The sequence below is a fragment of the Artemia sp. Qi Xiang Cuo genome, chromosome 21 (genome assembly GCF_049724085.1).
Source record: "Artemia sp. Qi Xiang Cuo chromosome 21, ASM4972408v1, whole genome shotgun sequence".
NCBI lineage: Eukaryota > Metazoa > Arthropoda > Branchiopoda > Anostraca > Artemiidae > Artemia > Artemia sp. Qi Xiang Cuo.
In genome coordinates, this window is record NC_142814.1 from 46,947,776 (window position 1) to 46,968,678 (window position 20,903).

Genomic DNA, 20,903 nt, shown 5'->3' on the forward strand with positions numbered 1-20,903 from the left:
AGTTGCGCTGTAGTAGTTCAACAAAGTGCTATGTGATGTAATTGGTTCAATGAATATATGTGTGTCAATCCAAAACTCAGAGGTTCCTAGCCCTTTTCGAGGTCTGTTTTTTTTTCAGATCCTACAACAGGAAATCACACTCCTTTTTTGACACGATGAAACTTTTTTTTGTTTTTGTCAAAATACTGCTTTATTTTATGATTATGCGGAAATGATTTTTAATAAAGTACCAATGTTTTTTTTGTACCCCCCCCCCGGGCACATATGCCGTAAGTTAAAAATAACGCTGATTGACTCAATTGACTTTTCCACTATGAATCAAAGGTGTTCCTAGGACCGATTGCTCTTTCACATTGTATTTTAGGACCTTACGTTACGTAATGCAGTAATTTCTCGGGTTGAACACTGTTCAATTTAAATTTCTTGACTGACCAATCAGAGTCAAGGTTTAAGACATAATTTTTATAACTAGAAAAGATGGAAGCTTAGAATAGTGGTTCTTCCATCTTTGAGAGGAATCTGACAAAGGTTAGGAAGACGTAGTGTTAGTAGAGAACAGTTGGACACAAATTAGGGTACTGGTCTAAGGTACAATAATCACTCGAGAATTTGTAACGCGAAAAACTAGTCAAGCAGCGTCTTTAACAAGACAATTCCTTTGCGGCGCTAGGCAAACAGGGATTTCTCACTCCGTGAACAATATTTAAACTTTAGTTTTTTGGGGTTGAGGGCAAAAAAACGTACCTAGGTTAGGTTATGTATTTAATATAATGCACTCTGGGCAGCCCCCCTTCCATCGTTCTTTGTGGTAGTTTTAATTATTTTTTTACTTATTTTGTTTTATTTCATTGGCGTTAACCAAACTTCACTTCTCGACTGGTTGTTGTATATTAGCCCAGCACCCAAATTAGTGTTGGTGCAAGCTCTTTAAACTAATTTCCGTATTTCATAATATGCAGAATAGTTGTAGCTACCACATTAGGCAAGCAGATCCCCTATACTTTACCCCCCCCCCCCAATATCCAAATATATAGCCCAACTTATATGTTTTCCAGCTATTCTTGCAATGCGTCTCTCCTGTTTCAACTCGTGTACCTGTTAATTGAATCGACTGTGACTAAACCAAAACTGGGAAAAAACAATTTACGGGTGGGGAAATGCATTGAAAATATAAGATTTGGGCTATATATTTGCACATTTGGGGAGGATTATAGCCGTTCTGCATACAAAATGCGTTAGCTTCAATTATTCCGTATATTATGTAGTAAAAATTGTTTCATTAGGATTAACCTAACTTCACTTTTTAAGTGTGATGGCTATAAGACATAAGTACCCTAATTTCTTACAATTTTAATTTTCCGCTTTTAAATACAAGCGCGACGCTAAAATCAAGAAAAATGTCATGTCATTCATGAAAATATTTTTTTATCGACAGATGTGACAACGATGTGGCTCGGGCATAACATAGGCAGTTTCCACTATTTTTCCACCATCATTCAAATATGTTCCTATAACCGATGGCTCTTTCACACTACGTCAAAGAACCTTTTCAAACTTACGATGGTACGTTACGTAATCTTAATCAGCAAACTTCACAACATAGGCAATGCCACTGTTTTTACACTATTAAACAGAGGTTATCCTACTATCAAACAGTTCGTAGTAACGAACTGTAAGTAAGGAGCGACCCGGCTCAATGGTAACCGAAACTCTAAAAAACGGAATTTTGATACCAATAGACACATCAAAAGAATCAGATTTTAATTCTGATTTTAAATATATAATTTTCATCAAGTTTTATCTTACCTATCAAAAGTTACGCGCCTGAGAAAATTTGGCTGATTTTTGAAAAAAGGGGGAAAGACCCCCTAAAATTTATAGTACCTTAATGAAAATCATACCATCAAATTCAGCATATACAGATAACACTAATATAGTGGTTTCAAGATCCTATATAAAAAAATGTGGAATTTTGCATTTTTTGCCAGAAGAAAGATAACGGATGCGTGTTTTTTTGTTTATTTTTTTTTTTTTTTGGTTTTTTTTTTTTGTTTACCCCAGCGGTGATTGTATCGACCCAGTGGTCTTAGAATATCGTGGGAGGGCTCATTGGAACGGAATTTAAGAGTTCTAGTGCCCTTTTTAAGTGACCGAAAAAATGGAGGGCAACTAGGCCCCCTCCCACGCTCTTTTTTTCCCAAAGTCACCCGATCAAAACTTTGAGATAGCCATTTTGTTCAGCATGGTCGAAAATATTATAACTATGTCTTTAGGATGACTTAACCCCTTGAATCCCCCAGGGGAAGGCCTGAAAGCTATGAACTTTACCAAATGTTAACATATAGTATTGGTTATTGGGACCCGGCTCAATGGTAACCGAAACTCTAGAAAACGGTATTTTGATACAAATAGATACATCAAAAGAATCGGATTTTAATGCTGATTTCAAATATATAAGTTTCATCAAGTTTAATCCTACCCATCAGTAAGGAGCGACCCGGCTCAATGGTAAGCGAAACTCTAAAAAACGGAATTTTGATACCAATAGATACCTCAAAAGAATCAGATTTTAATTCTGATTTTAAATATATAATTTTCATCAAGTTTTATCTTACCTATCAAAAGTTAGGCGCCTGAGAAAATTTGGCTGATTTTCGAAAAAAGGGCGAAAGACCCCCTAAAAGTTATACAACCTTAATGAAAATCACACCATCATATTCCACGTATCAGAGAACCCTACTATAAAGGTTTCAAGCTTCTATCTGCAAAAATGTGGAATTTTGTATTTTTTTGCCAGAAGAAGGATCAAGAGTGCGTGTTTATTTGTTTATTTTTTTTTTTTTTTCCCAGGGGTGATCGTATCGACTCAGTGGTCCTAGAATATCGTGAGAGGGCTCATTGGAATGGAAATTGAAAGTTTTAGTGCCCGTTTTAAGTGACCAAAAAAATGGAGGGCAACTAGGCCCCCTCCCACGCTCATTTTTTTTCCAAGGTCACCTGATCAAAATTTTGAGATAACCATTTTGTTCAGCATGTTCGAAAATATTTTAAGTATGTCTTTTAGGATGACTTAATCCCCCCAAGTTCCCGGGAGGAGGGCTGAAAGTTATGAACTTTACCCAGTGTTAACATATAGTATTGGTTATTAGGAAGTATACAGTACAGACGTTTTCAGGGGAGATTTTTCCTGGTAGTGGGGGGGGAGGTCGGGGGTTATGTGGGAGGATCTTTCCATGAAGGAAGTTTTCATGGGGAAGGGACATTGTTTTGAAGGGGACCCCGGAAATCCCAGTATTATTAAAAAAAAAGATCAAAAATTAAATATAAAAAAACAAGTCTTTCAACTGCAACAGCAGCTACATCAAAACTTAAAACGAACAAAACATATTACACATATGATTGAGTTCACCCCCTAGTCAATAGCTCACTCTTTAAGCCAAAGATTTTTTAGTACTTTCATAACATCTATCTATTCTAATTAACGGCCTTTGTGATTAAGCGGTCATTTTTAAAGAATTGGAACAAAATTCGAAACTTCGCGTAAAGAGCAAGGTACTAACTAGGGAGCGAACCCCCTAATATACGTATTCAAAATATATGAATATAGAAATTCGTTACGTAAGTTAATTCGTAAGTTACGTATATTTATTACTAATAAAAACGTTCGTAAATAAAATGAAACAAGTTTCGAGAAAGCCATTTAACCAAATAAAAGTAAATTAATATGAAAATTTTGTTTTAATTATTCATATACTGTAAGCCATGATCAAAACCTGCATTTATTCAAAAACGTTCAAAAATTAAATAAAAAAAAACAAGTTTTTTTAACTGAAAGTAAGGAGCGACATTAAAACGAACAGAAATTATTCCGTATATGAAAGGGGCTGTCCCCTCCTCAACGCCTTGCTCTTTACGCTAATGTTTGACTTTCTCACTATTCTATTTTTTTAAACAATAAAAAACTTTAGCTTAAAGAGCGAGGCGTTGAGGAGGAGACAGCCCCTTTCATTTACGGAATAATTTCTGTTCGTTTTAATGTCGCTCCTTACTTTCAGTTAAAAAAACTTTTTTTTTTTTATTTAATCAAACAGTTCGTGGTAACGAACTGTAAGTAAGGAGCGACCCGGTTCAATGGTAACCGAAACTCTAAAAACCTGAATTTTGATACCAATAGATACATCAAAAGAATCAGATTTTAATTTTGATTTCAAATATATAAATTTCATTAAGTTTAATCTTACCCATCAAAAGTTACGCGCCTGAGAAAATTTGGCTGATTTTTAAAAAAAGGTGAAAAGACCACCTAGAAACTATAGAACCATAATGAAAGTCACACTATCATATTCACCATATCATAGACCCCTACTGTAGGCGTTTCATGATTTTATCTATAAGAATGGCAAATTTTGCGTTTTTTGGCGGAAGGAAGATCACGGGTGCGTGTTTATTTGTTTGTTTGTTTTTTTTTCCCAGGGGTGATCGTATTGACCCAGTGGTCCTAGAATATCTTGGGAGGGCTCATTTGAACGGAAATTAAAAGTTATATTGCCCTTTTTAAGTGACCAAAAAAAATGGAGGGCAACTAGGCCCCCTCCCACGCTCATTTTTTTCCCAAAGTCACCCGATCAAAATTTTGAGATAGCCATTTTGTTCAGCATGGTTAAAATATGATAAAAATGTCTTTTAGGATGACTTGATCCCCAAAGTCTCCAGGGGGAGGGCTGAAAGTTATGAACTTTACTCAATGTTAACATATAGTATTGGTTATTGGGAAGTATACAGACTTTTTCAGAGGAGATTTTTTCGGGGAGGTGGGGGCAGGAGAGGGTCGGGGGCTATATGGAAGGATCTGTCCATGACGGAAGTTTTCATGGGGGCAGGGACAGTGCGATGAAGGGGGCGCCGGATTTCCCAGCATTATTAAAGAAAAAGATCAGGAATTAAATAAAAAAAAAAAATTTTTTCAACTGATCAACTGATTGTGATTAAGAGGTCATTTGTAAAGAACTTGAAAAAAAATTTGAACTGTAGTTTAAAGAGCAGGGTATTGACTAGGGGGCGAACCCCCTAATATACGTGTTAAAAATTTATGAATATAGAAGGTCGTTACGTAAATTAATTCTAAGTTACATATATTTATTACTAATAAAAACGTTCGTAAATAAAATTAAACAAGTTTCGAGAAAGCCATTTAACCAAATATAATATGCAAATTTTGTTTTAATTATTCATGTACGGTGAGCCAAAATCAAAACCTGCATTAATTCAAAAACGTTCAAAAATTAAATAAAAAAAACAAGTTTTTTTAACTGAAAGTAAGGAACGACGTTAAAACTTACAACGAACAGAAATTAGTCCGTATATGAAGGGGGCTGTCCCCTCCTCAACGCCTCGCTCTTTACGCTAAAGTTTGACTTTCTCACAACTCTATTTTTTTAAACAATAAAAAAACTTTAGCGTAAAGAGCGAGGCGTTGAGGAGGGGACAGCCCCCTTCATATACGGAATAATTTCTGTTCGTTTTAAGTTTTTACGTCGTTCCTTACTTTCAGTTAAAAAAACTTGTTTTTTTTATTTAATCACACTAAGACCGATAGCTCTTTTACACTTAGTGGTAGAACCCATTGCGCAAGCATTACGTAAATTTTAGCAGTGAATTTAGTCCACATCATAGGCATTAGAGGGACTAGGCGTATTGTAAAATTGATTGACCTGTTTGGCCTTTTGCAACGTGTACTGACAAGCAACAATCGGTACTCCTATGTTAAACGTACTCTTTTATATACTGCAATGGAAACCAGTCACAAAAAACCTGTTTTTGACGGGTTAATTTAAGACACCGCTATAGGGTAATGCAATGTATAGCGTGGTTTTCACTGCGTATACGATATTTAAACTGTTGTTTTTTTGGGGTTTAGGGCGGGGGGAAGGTACCTAGGTTAGGTATTTAATATATGGTTGGCTATGCTTTATCTCACCCCCCCCCCCCCTAATGTGCAAATATATACCTTAAATTTGTTTTTAAACTATTATATACTCATCCTATTTTATTTTATTTCATTAGCATTAACCAAACTAGCAGTATATAAAAGAGCACGTTTAACATAGGAGTACCCAACAATCTTATAAAGCTAGCAACCTCATTCAGGAGACCAATCGTTCATTAGTTATAGCATTACTTGATCTTGAGTCACTATACATTTTTTTTTGTGCATGCTTTACTTCTTCTCAGCTTCATGGTGACCTTCCCCGGCCCTTAAATGTTCTGCTATCTTTTAGCTCTGATCAAAATAATTATAATCTTTGTAATATGACAAATCATGTTCAAGTTCCATTTACTCCTTGCATAAGGTCAGATTTTAATCCTCTAATGGCGAGTCATATTGTTTGGAATACGTTTTCTGAATCAGCTCGACGGTGTCACTCATTCAGTTTGTTTAAAAAAATTGTTAAAAAATATTTGGCTTCGTAGAAGTTATTTTTATCTATGTTTTTATTTTATTTTTTTTTAGTCTATTTAATCTAATTAATTAATTTAGTTTATTTATTCTATTTTTTCTATAGTTTTCATTTTATCTGTATTTTCTTTTCTTCTCCTTCGTGTGTAAGTGATCACTTTCATCTCCGAGTAAGCAACTCATTTGTCTTCCCCCTTTGTACAGGCCAATGAGCCTTTGGGGGAATGATAACATGTAATATTGTATCTGTATCTAATGAAGAATAAATCTTATCTTATCTATCTTATCTCTACCGGAGTGCTTTTGAAAGCACTTCTAATTGACGTCATTTGCTAGTTTGGACCAAAGAGTATGAGTAACTTAAAAGAGACGAAACTTGCACCATCTAGCGTAAAAAAAACTACCAACACCATCTATTGTTTGACGACATCTGATATTTTTCGAAGCTCTGTAATCATTTTGTTTTTGTCAGGAACTGAGATCAGACTTACCAATACCCTAATTTTATAGTTATTCTAATAAATTAATTATTCTTATTATTAAACTGAAAAAATAATGCGAGTATCGCCAATTGCCAGATGGTAAGTTTTTTCGACACTAGCGCCAGTTTCCACTCATGTAAGCTACCCATTCTCTTTCGTTTGGACATTTACCACTTCGTATTATTTGTCCCAGGATCGGTAAAATTTAGTACTTACAAATCTTAGGCTTTCACATCAACGTCTCTTCTATAGGTTGCATAAGGATACCAACCTTGAAAGCATGAATAATAATTCCTTCCTCAAGCTATCAAACAAAGACCTCCTTTTTTCTAGACTTGAATTCAAACCCCTTCAGACTGATTCATTTTTATAGCTATCGTTACGTGAAGGCTGTGTATTACAATAGTCGCCAGTTGGCTTTGCTTTTCGTTGTAAATTCGGAAAGTTTCGGCTGACTTCTTTGGGGCTTATTTGACAACCTCTGTTTTGTGTAGAAAAGTGAAAAAAAAACAGAACTGGATTATCCTATAGACTTCATTCAACAGCCTACTAAGATTAATAGGTAGGCTGTAACTTGATTATGAATTTTTAGAACAGTAAAAATATTAAACCTATGTGCTACTCAATAATTCATGTAACTTAAAACAAAGCTTCTCGAAAAGGAAAATTTATGGGAGTGTCTAAGCCACCTCCGAAGGTTGGTCCCGTATATGAGACACCCTGTTTTTGACAATCCAGCTGCGTAGGCCTATCACTTTTTTAAAATAATGTCCTTTTTTTTACTGATTTTCAATCAATCAATGAAGCTCCAATCAATGTGAATGCCATTGAACTAGTAAGTGTCTAAAATTTGCCTGGATGAGGCAAATATAGCTGTTTTTCAGGGGGAGGGGGATTAGGTGCACAGAATACTTAATTCGATGGGGATTTTTTTTAATATTCTTAAGTTTCATAGATTTGTGATGGGCTATATCCCTCCAACTACAGAATGGTGACTTCCAAAGATTTGGCAACTAGCATCATTGTTTCTCGTCATGCGACTTTATCTTGATCGTTTTTCAGACAATCTTTGGAAGAAAAAGGCCGAGGTATTTAGGTTCATTCTCCCTCCCCCTCTCCCCCCAAATATATGGGAATAGCCTTCTAGAATATAGCTGTTTTCTTTAGCATAAGTCCCCTCCCTCTTAAGAAAATCCTCTGAACCCTCGGATATCCACGAAGAGGGTTTTCTTCCCCCCCCCTCCTCTAAACCTCATGCATTCTATAAGTTTTTTTTTTTAATAATCTCAAATATTTTTCGTATGCTTTTCCTGTTTTAACCTGTTTTCTTTAACTTGCTCCCTCCCTTCTGAAATATAATTCCATAATAAAAAAAAGGCAATACTTTTATTGGTTTACACCTTTATATTTCTCGCAAAGCCAATCACACTCTTCACTGGTTCTATGGAGACGAATAGTCCAGCTTTAACAAAACGTCCTGTGTGAAATATTAAGCCAGTAAAAGAAGACGAAAGGGTAAATTCCACCTAATTGGTTCTTGGGAAATTTTAACTCAGTTGGGTTTTCGAGTCACAAGATTTCCACAAGTAAATTCTCTGTTTTTCTGTAGCATTCTGCCGGAAAATGTAAAAAAAAAACATTTAGGGATTTATGGCTCTGTTTAAAGTACCTCTTGGTACTTAGCTGCTAGTGTAAGATATAGCGGTAGTTTGTTATGTTGTCAATTTTCAACAAGACCTTTTTGTTTTTTGGCAGGATGTGAATAGGCTATTAAAAGAACAAATTATTTCTTCCTTTTGAACAGTATTTTTAGTGAGAAGTCAATGAGAATGATTTCTTTTTTTTTTTGCTTTATAGAGGTTGTCCCACAATGAAAAAACAAACGAAGAAACAAAGCAACAGACGTGTACGCTTTCAGAATCCTAATAACATATTGACTTGTCCAGCCCAAAATGATCTGTAATAATAGTAGAATGACCTATTTTTGGATGAAAGATTCTCTATCTATTTACGTTCTCATTTTATTTTAAATGGGAAAGGGAGATGTGGAAAATAAAGCTATTATAAAGCTATATACGGAAAACACCTAAGAGGTGAAGTTTGTTTATTCCTAATGAAATATTACCTTCATATAACCTTTAGTTTATATAATAATGTAATTTGGGCTATATATTTGCATATTAGGGGGTGGGGCGGGGTAAAGTATTTGGACAGCACCCCTGACCTAACCGCACCCTTCCTAATGTGCAAATATATAGCCCAAATTACACAAATCCAATGTATTTTGTCAAGTCCAACGCATTGTAGCATTCGCCTCGCCCATTGGTAAAAAAAAATCCCTATATAATTTTATTTGATAGTTTTCTGGCTTAGAGTTGAAAAAGCTGCATCCCGGGGTAGTATCAAGTTGCCACGGGACACTTTTTCGGGCCTTTCGACCATTCTCATTAAAAATCGCTACCTTGACAAATTGTTCTTGGACAAGAGTCAAATTTAGCTTCGATAGCCAAATTTCACTTCGCCTCGCCCATTAGTCAAAAAAGATCTCCATATAATTTCATTTGATAGTCTTCCGGCTTAAAGTTGAAAAAGCTGCATCCCGGGGTAGCATCAAGTTGCCATCGGGAAACTTTTTTCGGGCGTTTCGACCATTCTGATTAAAATCGCTACCTTGCCAAATTGTTCTTGGTAGACCCCGGCGCCGCGCCGATGAGGGAAGACCGGTGGTGGCGGGGCCAAAAACAGCGTGCCGCGCCTTGCCGCCGGTAAGACGTTGGCGGCGTGGCGCCGGTAAGATGTCGGCGGCGTGCCGCCGGCGCGATCAATGTTGACCGCAAACATTAATGTTTTCATTAGTCTTTCTCAAATCACAGCTTCAATTTACAACAGATTCGAGCCTATTCATGAGTTCAAAAATTCACAAGTCACTGGCTGAAAACTGGTCTTCTTCGTTATTCATCAAGAGAAGTAGAAATCTGGTAGAAACGAAATGGCTGTGGCGTTTCAGAACCCTTGCATAATACGAGTAGTTGAAGTATCTATTAGCTATGCATTCTTAGCATAAATAATTATCAAAGTTAGTAGTTTTTTCATCGAGCATTACCGCATATAAAACCTTAAATACCGTATCACAAAATTCGTCAGTTATCTGGGTAAAAACTTTGAATATAACTTTGAACTTGGAAGCTTAATTTTTTCCTATATCTGTTTTGTCACCTTTAAAACAGTTGAAATGGGCCACTTTGATATTGATTGTTTTTTTTGCTCTTTTGGATTCCTAAGAAGCCTTCTTGTATTAAAAACTGGTTTGTAATAACAATTAAAAAAAAAACGCATTTTGAAGTTTTTTTGGCTTCTTTATAGAATATATGTCATTTAGGCTAAGGCTGAACTGCTGATTTTTTATTGCTTTTGGCTGCTCTTTTGGATATTATTCATTGTTTCTTTTGGGGATTTATTCCAAATTATAAACTGATAAATACCTAATATCAGTCAAATTATAAACTGCATCTAAAAGGAGTAAATTTAACAAATTGAAAAATGAGAACACTTCAACTACAATGACACAAAAAACACTTAATAGTTTATTCGCTATGAAGAAAAATGAAGTGCCAGCTATTTTCTTAGGTAAAAAATGAAAAGCTCATCCGTTTTAAGTGTAATTAAATGAAATAATATGCAGACTGAAGTAGCTCCAGAAAGATGTTGAAATTTTCATCCTAGTTCGTCACTTTTAATCCAAGCAAAATGTTAGGACACTTAGTATCAGTTATTGAGTTTAAGCTTTGATTTCCAAATGCTCACAAGAATTACTAAATTTAAGAAAGTCGCTACAATAAGTCACCTGTGGTCAAAATACTCAAAGACTCCTGTTTGATCCCCACCCAGGCTCAAAGCTTCTGCTATGGTCATTTCCATGGAAACCTCCAAAGAGTTTTTTTTTAGAATAGCTGTCAAGCGTAGTTAGAGGTATCTAGACTTTTTTGCTTTTCTTCAAAGCTTTGAAAAAAGTGTTATAACATTCCAAATGTTAAATCTGTGCATATTTTTGGTAATTATTTTTGGGGTGATCGAATGTCCTAAACCACTGTAGATACGTAAGAACGTTGCAACATCTAGTACCCTGAGGTCATAAGAATGTCAAAGACTCCTCCTTGAACCTCTCAAATCGAAAGCTTTTATCATAACCTGGCCTTTTAATGTACCTTGGGCACTGGACCAAGGGCGCCATTGTTACTCGAGCGCAACGTTAGGTGGGGAAGTCGTTATCGCTTTCGTCACACGGATTTATTTTAGTGTAAATCTACCTGGTAGGCTACTTATGAATGAATGTTGTCAAATTAAACCCGTTTCATCAATAAGAAAAAAAAAACGAATTGGAAACTTATGTCCCTTTCCCTTTGACAATAAAACCATGCAAGTGTTGTATCAATTATAACTCAATAAAATCTTTTTAATTTTTTCAACTTTTCAACTTTTTGGCATTCCTGCTTTCAATAAAAAAAAAAAAAAAAAAATCAAGGTACTATCACTTAAATATAATAACTCCCTATGCCCCCCCCTTCTGGATACCATCTTGATAGGATACAGTCTCTGCTTTAAATAAAAAAAATTAATTAAATTATTGGCACCCTTGTTTTTTAAAAAAAATCGAGGTATTATCATTTAAATATGATAGCTCAATACCTCCCTCCCCCCCCCCTCTCTGGATACCACCTTGATAGGATGCCGTCTCTGCTTTAAATAAAAAAATCAACTTTTTGGGATCCCTGCTTTCAATAAATAAAATTTCGAGCTATTATCATTTAAATGTAATACCTCCCTAACCCCCCCCCCTCTAGATACCACCTTGATAGGATACCGTCTCAGCTCTCATTAGAAAAATAATTTACTTAATAATTAACTAGGTCACTATATGGTTCAAACAATCACGCAAAATAACGTTAAACAGCTTAGTGTTCCTTAAAAAAAATTTAGGGTATGAGTAAAGGGGTACAAAGACAACAACAAAAATGGCAAAATTATTCAGATATACCTCAAATTATTGGAAAACTGAGTGATAGATTCGCCATGGCATTCCATAAGATCCAAAGAATATAATTAAAAGGGAGCACATACAAAAGCCAAATAAGGCCAGTAGCCTATGAGAAACCGCAAAATACCCAAGACAATGAGCAAGTCCTAATGGGGTGCCCTGGGTCTATCAAAAAATTTCACTGTTTTCCCAGGGAATTTGATATCATTTTCTACTGTCTCCACTTCAAATGAAAAAAAAAAAAAAAATATCTTTTTGGCATCCCTGCTTTCAACGAAAAAAGTGTGGTATTATCATTTAAAAATGATAGCCCCCTATCCGCCCACCCCCCTATAGGCAATAATTTACAATTTATTTATGAATCGTATTTTTGGGGTAACTTCCGGTTCAATCTTTAATTCCCCAACCTTATACATAGCTTAGTCTATAGCTAAATTTTGTCTCAATAGAAGGTTTTTTTTGGGGGGAGGAGGTAAAAATGTTCCAGAAAGAAGATTTTATTTTCTATCAGGCGTTCAATAATTGAGTATTAAACATTAAGAAAATCTTATCTAAAAACAGCAAAAAAAAAATCTGGAAACTTACAATTCAGCTGCAGATACAATCTGTCGGCTTTCGATGACGAAACCTAACAAAACGCTGAGGGTGTATAATGTTGAATGTATTCTATAAGCCTACTTAACTTGAAAATAAAATTCTTGACTACAGGCGATGCAAAAAATAGCAATTAGGTACTAGTTTTTGACATGACTTAAACTTATTTTAATAAAACAATACTTTTTTTTGTCAATATATGAAGAACTGTGCAATATTTGCAATAGCATATTGCATCTGTCTGGTTTTTATGCAAAGTAACAAAAGAGACGAAAATTAATGAACAAGAGATTAGTGAAGAATTATGGTACGCAAAGTAATATTTGGCACGGAAAGTCACTGGTGATAAATCGCTAGGGGATCGCGTGATTTTCGGGGATTCGGGGAACCAAATTTTATTTCGGGGTGACGCATAGATTTTCGGGGAAATACCCGAAAATTCGGGGATAGTGCAAGCCCTGCTTGATTTCTAATCAGGAAAATCGAATTACTAAACCACAGAAAAAGGAAAAGCTCCGACTTTGCAGTTGACACACTAAAGAATTGCCGCAAAATTAATTTAAAGTCGACTGAACGTCGCAACATCTGCTAGTGGTGGCCTTCCTGCGGCGCGCCGGTGGCGTTACGACACTTCGGCGGCGTTCGAGCGGACCTCTCGTCGGCGGCGTCCGGTTAATCCGCCGGTGCGGTGCCGGGGTCTAGTTCTTGGACAGGAGTCAAATTTCGCTTCGACAGGCAGATTTCTTTTCGCCCCACCCATTAGTAAAAAAAGATCTCCATATAATTTAATTTGATAGTCTTTCGGCTTAGAGATGAAAAAGCTGCATCCCGGGGTAGCATCAAGTTGCCATCGGGACACTTTTTGGGGCCTTTCGATCATTCTAATTAAAATGGCTACCTTGACAAATTGCTCTTTACTGAGTCAATGCTAATGTGTTGACTATGGTTAAGTTAATTTTTCTGCAATGATTTGAGCAATCATCTCCAAAACAAAATATTGTAGCACCTTCAAATAAAAAAGTGTGGTACTTAGCTCCGAAATTATGCCATTCCCTTAATAATAAATAAATTCCTTTGTAAACACGGAGGCCTTATTTTGTTCGTCTTAAAAATTTTAAATTATTTAAGATGTGCCCTTCATTTGGGTACAATGATATGGTCACACTTGGAGTTGATTCCCTGGGCGAAGGCCCAATGCCCTTTAATTTCTTGTTAAGTTTTAGGATTATAAGAACGTAATACGATAATGGTGCTTATGTATTATACCGCCAACACTCGAGTTTTACGCTGCGTAAAACTCGAGAACAAACCGGTTTTATCTTTCTGTATTAAGAAACAATTAGCTTACGCTCAGTGGAAAACAAGTGGCGGGTGACAGAATACATTGGAATCGTATAATTTGGGCTATATAATTGCACATTAGGGGGCGGGGGTTAGGTTCCCCCCCCTAATGTGCAAATATATAGCCTAAATTTATTTCTACAGTATTATGTTTTCATCTTGTTTCGGTATTTTCCATTAGGATTAACCTAACTTCACCTCTTGAGTGTTGGCGGTATAATACACAAGTACCAAGAAAATAATGATCATAGTAATACTAAGAGCTAAATTGGCAAAATTTAATCGGCGAAAAAACCCATCAAAGAATCATTAATAGCGGCTCATTGGAGAGGTTCATTCAGGTTCATTCATAAATATTTTCGGAGACTAACATATCTCATTTTTCGTTTTATAGATAACTTATTTGGAAACACTGATATTCCTAGCATATTATTAATATGAACCAGTCATTTTCTCTGTTCCTACTTGTTCCTGTGTTGTGTTTCTGCAATGACGAGGCAACTATATCAGTCCCAGGGTTTGGTCAGATTATTGGGGTGAGTTTTGTTTAATTTTTCCTTTATTTTATTTTCTATATTCTGGTTACAATTACCATGGACAAATTAGTAACTATTAGTTAGAATTAGCTATTAGTTAGTTCTAGACTATCCAGGGAATCATTTCACCACAGAGCAGTGACTACCTTTTTTCGATTACTTAGGGGAGGGGGAGCAATGCAATTTGAAAAGGTGAAATATGGCGTTTTTTGTGTGGGGAGGGAGGGATTAGAAACCTTCACTCTTTGTGTTTAGATATGGGAAAGAGGATACGAAAGCATCTGCATGCTTGGCAGTCCTAAGCGCTGACATATGGACGTGCATATAATTACGTTCAGGAGGAGGAATATGTCAATACTGCAAGAATGTGCGATTTGTGCAAACAATGTAACAAATTCTGGAAAATCCCTAAAATTCTCTTGACTTACAAAGGCCTTATTTCTCCTTCTGCCTGACTAGCATTCATAGGCACCTTGAACATCCTCAGTTGCTTGGAAGAAATCTTATCATTATTCCTGAAAATTGCTTAATTGAGATACAAAAAAGTTTAGAGCTTTGGCTTATGCGTTACGGTCTTCTGATAAACAGGCGAAGTTATGCATGCTCATACTTGAAACAATAGACTTTGACCGCAGAAGTGTCAGTATTGTTTATGCCAATCAGCTTTTCTTGTTTTCCAGTTCTTAGTACTTACATAGCATAACGGCCGAGATAATTTTTTATTTTTGCACTTCTGAAAGTGTTTATTACCTATTTTCTTTCAAAATCTGTAGTTTACATAATTTTCACATGTCCATAGTTAAATACTATCAATAATTAGTCCATAGTTTGCGAAATGGTGGTTTACATATTTGACCAATTTCGCAGTTTGGCTGTCCTCTGCCAAGTCCTAAGATGGACTTTCCATGGTGTCGACGCTTCGAGTCCCAATGGTAGAGTCACAATTTTTGTATTCGCTATATTTTTTAAAGTGTAACCTAATATCTTCAGGGGTAGATATCTACACGTCAGAAAACTTATTGAAGACATTCTATATCTTCATCTATTTCAGCCACTCCAAGAATGAAAAACATTGCTGTTTTAAGATTATCCCGAACGTTTGAAAAATGCAGATATTAGGTTTTGGAACAATAAAGCCATATTGCAACAATACTAAGGTTAATATAAGTATAGTAAGAAAGAATAAAAGCTTGACTAAGCAAAACTTCCAATTTGAGCAATCCTTTGAGTTTTCACTGAAGTGCAACAGATACGAATCTTCTGATGGTTTGAGTGATACCATGCTTTTTTGTGGTGGTTTCTGTTTTTCTGATGATCGTCTTCAGCTTCATTCTTTCATTGTTCATGTGATTCATTCTCATTTTACGTTTGTCATTTCAATAAGCTAATTTACGTTCACGGAGAATGTTCTTTTTATGTTGCACATATTTTTTTTTTACTAGGCCTATTTTAATAAATATAAACATTATGAATCAATAGAAGTCAATCTCTCACTCCGAAAATTCAGGCTTCCTCTTCGTGAAAAGGAGACCTTTGCTCGAATTTCCTTTGCTCAATTGGTCTTTTCAAAAAGAATCATATTTGATTGTGAAATTGAGCTAGAAGATTTACGTTGCATATTTTCTACACGTCGATACCTCAGTGCAGCATCTTCCCAAGAAGTTTCAATTTTCATTAAGTTCTTCCTTATGACCTCCTCTCATCCCATTCAGGGACGACCTTGTTTTTAACTGAAAAGCGCGATCTTTGGCAATTTGTCATTCTTCATCTGCACAACGTTTCCTAGGCAACTCAACCTTTATCTCATTACAGCCCTAGAAATCAGGATAGAACCAAATTCTTTGTACAGTTTACTATTTGAAAAACGGCTAGTCAGCAGGGTACCCAAAAGATTCCCTAGGAGATTCCTCTGGAATACATCTAACAAATCCCCTTTCATCTTTCAGAGCGTCTACATTTCAGGACCATACTTGATCAATATCATCACTTTTTCTTCTATTATTCTACTCTTGATTTTTGGACTTATTTTTCTAAACTCTTTTCAACTGCGAAATGGGCAACTCGTTACTAGGATTTGCTCATTATCTGTCACTGCAGTACATCTTAGAGTGCTATTTGTTCCGCCACGCTGGGCGCGCTTTCACCTACCATGCCCCTTCACACCACTTATGACGTGCTATAGAAAGGATTGTTCCATTGTGCATACTGTTTTTAGAAATGGGAACCTCATCAGCCTTTTAGTGGAAGCTATTTGACTGTTGTTCAATTTATCATGCGCTTGATCGTGTGTTCTGGCTATAATTACATTGATTTAGAAATTATCAAGTTAATAAATTAGAAATTTCAGGTCTTAGAGCCTAATTACATTTTGATGACATACCCATAAGGTAAAATGTGTCGATTGTTACTCTGAAGTTGCCATGTTGTTACGGTATTCTCGTGACCGCAAGCAGTGCAGATTATTTTCTTTTTGACTCTAATAACGTCCTTGGCAAGGATTTTTAGAGGTCAAAAAACCTTAGTCACTAAAAAGAAGTCTATTGATTGATTTGTTTGACTTTTCTCAACCAAGTCTATAGGGCTCTGTTTGGTAGTTATAAATTATTTTTTTTTAACTTAGTGACATTGGTGACTTTTTCTTTACATTGAGCTGAACCCATTGTGAATTTAGATGGATTTGAAAGTGGTTAGTTCATCAGTCTTTCTTTTTTTCCGGAAATTGATCTTTTCTATGGTTCCGATTTTGAGTCGCCGTCGACAAAAAAACAAAAGAGAATTAGGAAAAAAAAGAAAAGAAAAGAACGATGTTCTGTATTCTTACTACCGATAGTAGTGTTTTGACTACATCCGAATGTAACTTTCAGTGGACTCAAGGGGTCTCCCGCTTTTTATCACCTGGTTTATATCTTGGTGCATCACGCAAGCCGCACATTACGGCTACGCGTGGCATAGTTCCATCAACGCTAAACGCAGTTCCTATAAGCATTGAACACATTCGCCACGTTTGGCACGCGCCTCTTCGTGTACGTGATTCCTGAAAGGCGGCGACCGATCAAGCGGTTTAAATTATCTACAGTATTCGTATTGCTGGCTGATTCCAAGTATTTGTCAGAATGAAGAGAGGTTAGAGAGTAAAGCCATGGCTTAGGCTGCTTTAAAATTTAAAATCATTAAAACAATGTTATTTTTGCTAATAGTCATAAAGTTAGTAAATCTAACGAACTTCTAGTCATCAGGACGAAGTCATTAATAGTGTATCAACGATGAGAGTCCACCAGACATCAGTAAAAATTTCCATGGAACAAAACCATCCACCGCATCCATATCGCTGACTGAGTCCAAATATATTCGTTAGAACGAAGATCGTCTACAAAATCGCTCCTCCCTCCATATTTATCAGAGTGACCTCTCTGAAAGGTGAGTTTGTGCCAAAAAATGCGCATTTTGAGATTTCACATCATGTGGTCGATGAAGACATGAATTAAATGCATGGAATCTTGCGCTTAATATGCACAAGTTTACCCCCTGGGATTCTATGTGATTTTTCTTTCCTTTATCACCATTGGCTTGCAATACTGCAATTGGAGCAAAATACGTGCTTATTCCAGTATTTATCCTCTGTTAAGGCCTTGGAGGGGCTTCAGTACTAGATGTACTCAACCCGGAAAATCCTGTTGGCGGTCCATGTATTTTAATTCTAGTAGTATATAATATTCCATGTTCTTTCCTGTGTTTAGGTTAATAAAATGATAGCACGTCATAGCAAGTTTCTTCAAGCGTGAAGTTTTTCGCTCTTCCACTCTGTTGCTTGGAATATAATAATAAAGAAGATTAAACTGCATGGTCATTAGAAGGTTAAAGTACGCATATATGCTTATCATTATTCCATACAAATCACTGTTCAAAGTTTACTGCGGTCAGGGACTTAGCCAGTTTGTTTTGGTGCGGGGGTGGAAGGATACCGGTACTACGGAAACAGTCTCGACACAATCCTAAGCTAACCTAGGTCTGACGCTCTGGGGCTCTTGTGGAAGGGAGGGTGGGGGTCAAGACTCAAAAAGTGCAAGTCTTTTGTTTTTGTATAGGAGGGGGGTCCTTTAACACACTTTTGAGGGGGGGGGGTCCAATGGGAAAGTGTGCGTAGGAAAAATATTTAGATGTTGTTGCTGTAAATGTCCGAAATCTGGTTAATGTCGACATTCACCTGTGAATATCCGAAATTCCATTTCTCTGCTTGGATTCAATTAGCTTTTCGAATAATTATTTTTTTCTGTTTTGTGCAAGCTATGATGGTTAAAGTTAGGTTAGGTTGGATTAGATTAGGCTAAATTTGGTTAATCTCAGGAATGGATTAAAAGCCTAACGTAACCTGTCACCATCAAACCTTGCATAAAATTGAAGAAGTTGACTGGCAACGCTGACTAAATTAAATGAAAAAAAGGTATTTCGAACATTCAGCGGTAGATGTCGACATTCACCAATTTCGGACAAGCGGTAACAATGTTATCATATAGAGTTTCACATATAGGGTAGGCCTGGGCCCCACCATCCAACCCTCTCGTGACTCTACCACTCAACGCATTTTAAGGTGATTTGTGGTTTAAAGTGCCTTAGATTCTACTCTAAGCTGAACAGTCGATTCCTCTAGAATTCGTTTTGATAGGTAAATAAGTGTGGAATTCCTGAATTTCGTTTTTTCTTTTTAACTGTAGGTATTGTTTTTCGTACTTTTTCTTCTGAAAACCCCACGAACTTTTCGGGCGTTTGGTTTTGTTATTTAGTATACAGTATCTATTAATATATATATATATATATATATATATATATATATATATATATATATATATATATATATATATATATATATATATATATATATATATATATTTATATGTATATATATATATAAATTACAAAAATCCTATATTATATATATATATATATATATATATATATATATATATATATATATATATATATATATATACATATATATACCTGTCGTTAAAAAAAAACTTCTTGGGAGAGGGCCATTTCGTATAATTTCGTTGGGACGACGGCGGGAGCACTTCTCACATTTCCTCCGTCCTGAGCAGAGATAAGGTCAAGAAGTTATTGCATGTATCGCATGATTATTGGCATTTTTAAAATTGGATGTCTCTACAAGCCCCAAAGTGATTGGAAAATGTTAGGTGTGAATTCTCCACTTCACATCCAAAATCCAAACAACTTCCCTGCAAAAAGCAGGTTTACAGCCTGGTGTATCATCAGTCTTATCCTATTGCGACCAGAAACGCACATATGGGGTGAGGAGCTTAGTCCGTGTTCATTCTTCCTTAATTTTAGCATTTCTTCCTATAGTATATAACATTTTCCATACATAGCGCCTGCTTTTGGAGGCTTTTTCGAGGCCCCCCCCCTAAATGTCACTCTTTTTCCAAAAATGTTTTACTCCCCTAAAAGAATAAACTAAATTTTGCCCACGTGTCAGATTTGAATGACTCCAAAAGTAGATCTGTCCTTTGTCATTTATTTCCTTCAAAACACAATAATTGTTAATATTAATCCTCTCGAGTTCGATTCTTAGAGGTAATATTATAAAATTTTGTGAGGGGTGGGATGATGAAAACGTTGAAACGGGCATTTTAAAGTACGTGATTTCTACTGACTGCTGTAACAAAACGAACTATCTACATGCTTCTTAGCAGTATCCACTTGAAAAGAGTCAAAACTTTTTAGTAATGTCTTATATTTAGTTTCTGTTTGAAACCGCAAATGTATTTCAAAACGGTATTTTATAAGCTTTTAAATCGTAATTACTGAATTCAGCTGAAAATATGTGGTCCAATTTTTTTAAGCCTTTATGTGTTGAGGAAGTTGGCTGCGTTTATGGTTGAGTACTTCTGATTGTTTTTGTTAAAAATATCCTACCGAGTACGACCAAAATGGGAATGACAAGGGGATGCCCACTGCCAGCTAGTGTCATCTTCTAGTGTCACTCTTTCCATAATAAGTAATATGAAAATTACAACTTTGAATGTGATTAAACTGTTCGTGGTAACGAACTGTAAGTAAGGAGTGACCCGGTTCAATAGTAACTGAAACTCTAAAAAACAGAGTTTTGATACCAATAGGTACATCAAAAGAATCAGATTTTTATGCTGATTTCAAATATATAAGTTTCATTAAGTTCACCCATCAAAAGTTACGGGCCTGAGAAAATTTGCCTTATTTTCAAAAAAAAGGGGAAACACCCCCCCCCCCAAAAATTTTTTTTTTATAAAACTTTAATGAAAATCATACCATCAGATTCAGCGTATCTGAAAACCCTATTAGAGAAGTTTCAAGCTCCTATTTTCAAAAATGTGTTTTTTTTTTGCCAGAAGAAAGATCACGGATGCGTGTTTATTTTTTTTTTTTTTTGTTTTTTTTTTCTCCAGGGGTGATTGTATCGATCC

General features: G+C 35.8%; 1 protein-coding gene across 3 annotated transcripts in view; it reads left to right on the top strand.

Moving 5' to 3' along the window:
- The window catches only part of LOC148939636 (cholinesterase-like), a 107,301-nt gene that overhangs the window by 12,033 nt on the left and 74,365 nt on the right, over window positions 1–20,903 (top strand). Inside the window, exons 1-2 of one of the 3 annotated variants that reach the window (XM_089107176.1) lie at window positions 7,358–7,501; window positions 14,304–14,445. The exons of 1 other annotated variant lie outside the window; for it this stretch is intronic. In XM_089107176.1, coding sequence (XP_088963302.1) covers window positions 14,347–14,445 — 99 coding nt within the window. In that variant the 5' untranslated portion in view covers window positions 7,358–7,501; window positions 14,304–14,346. Of the gene's footprint in view, window positions 1–7,357; window positions 7,502–14,303; window positions 14,446–20,903 lie in introns of those variants that run through there. One more of the 3 variants, XM_089107175.1, reaches the window with a different exon arrangement.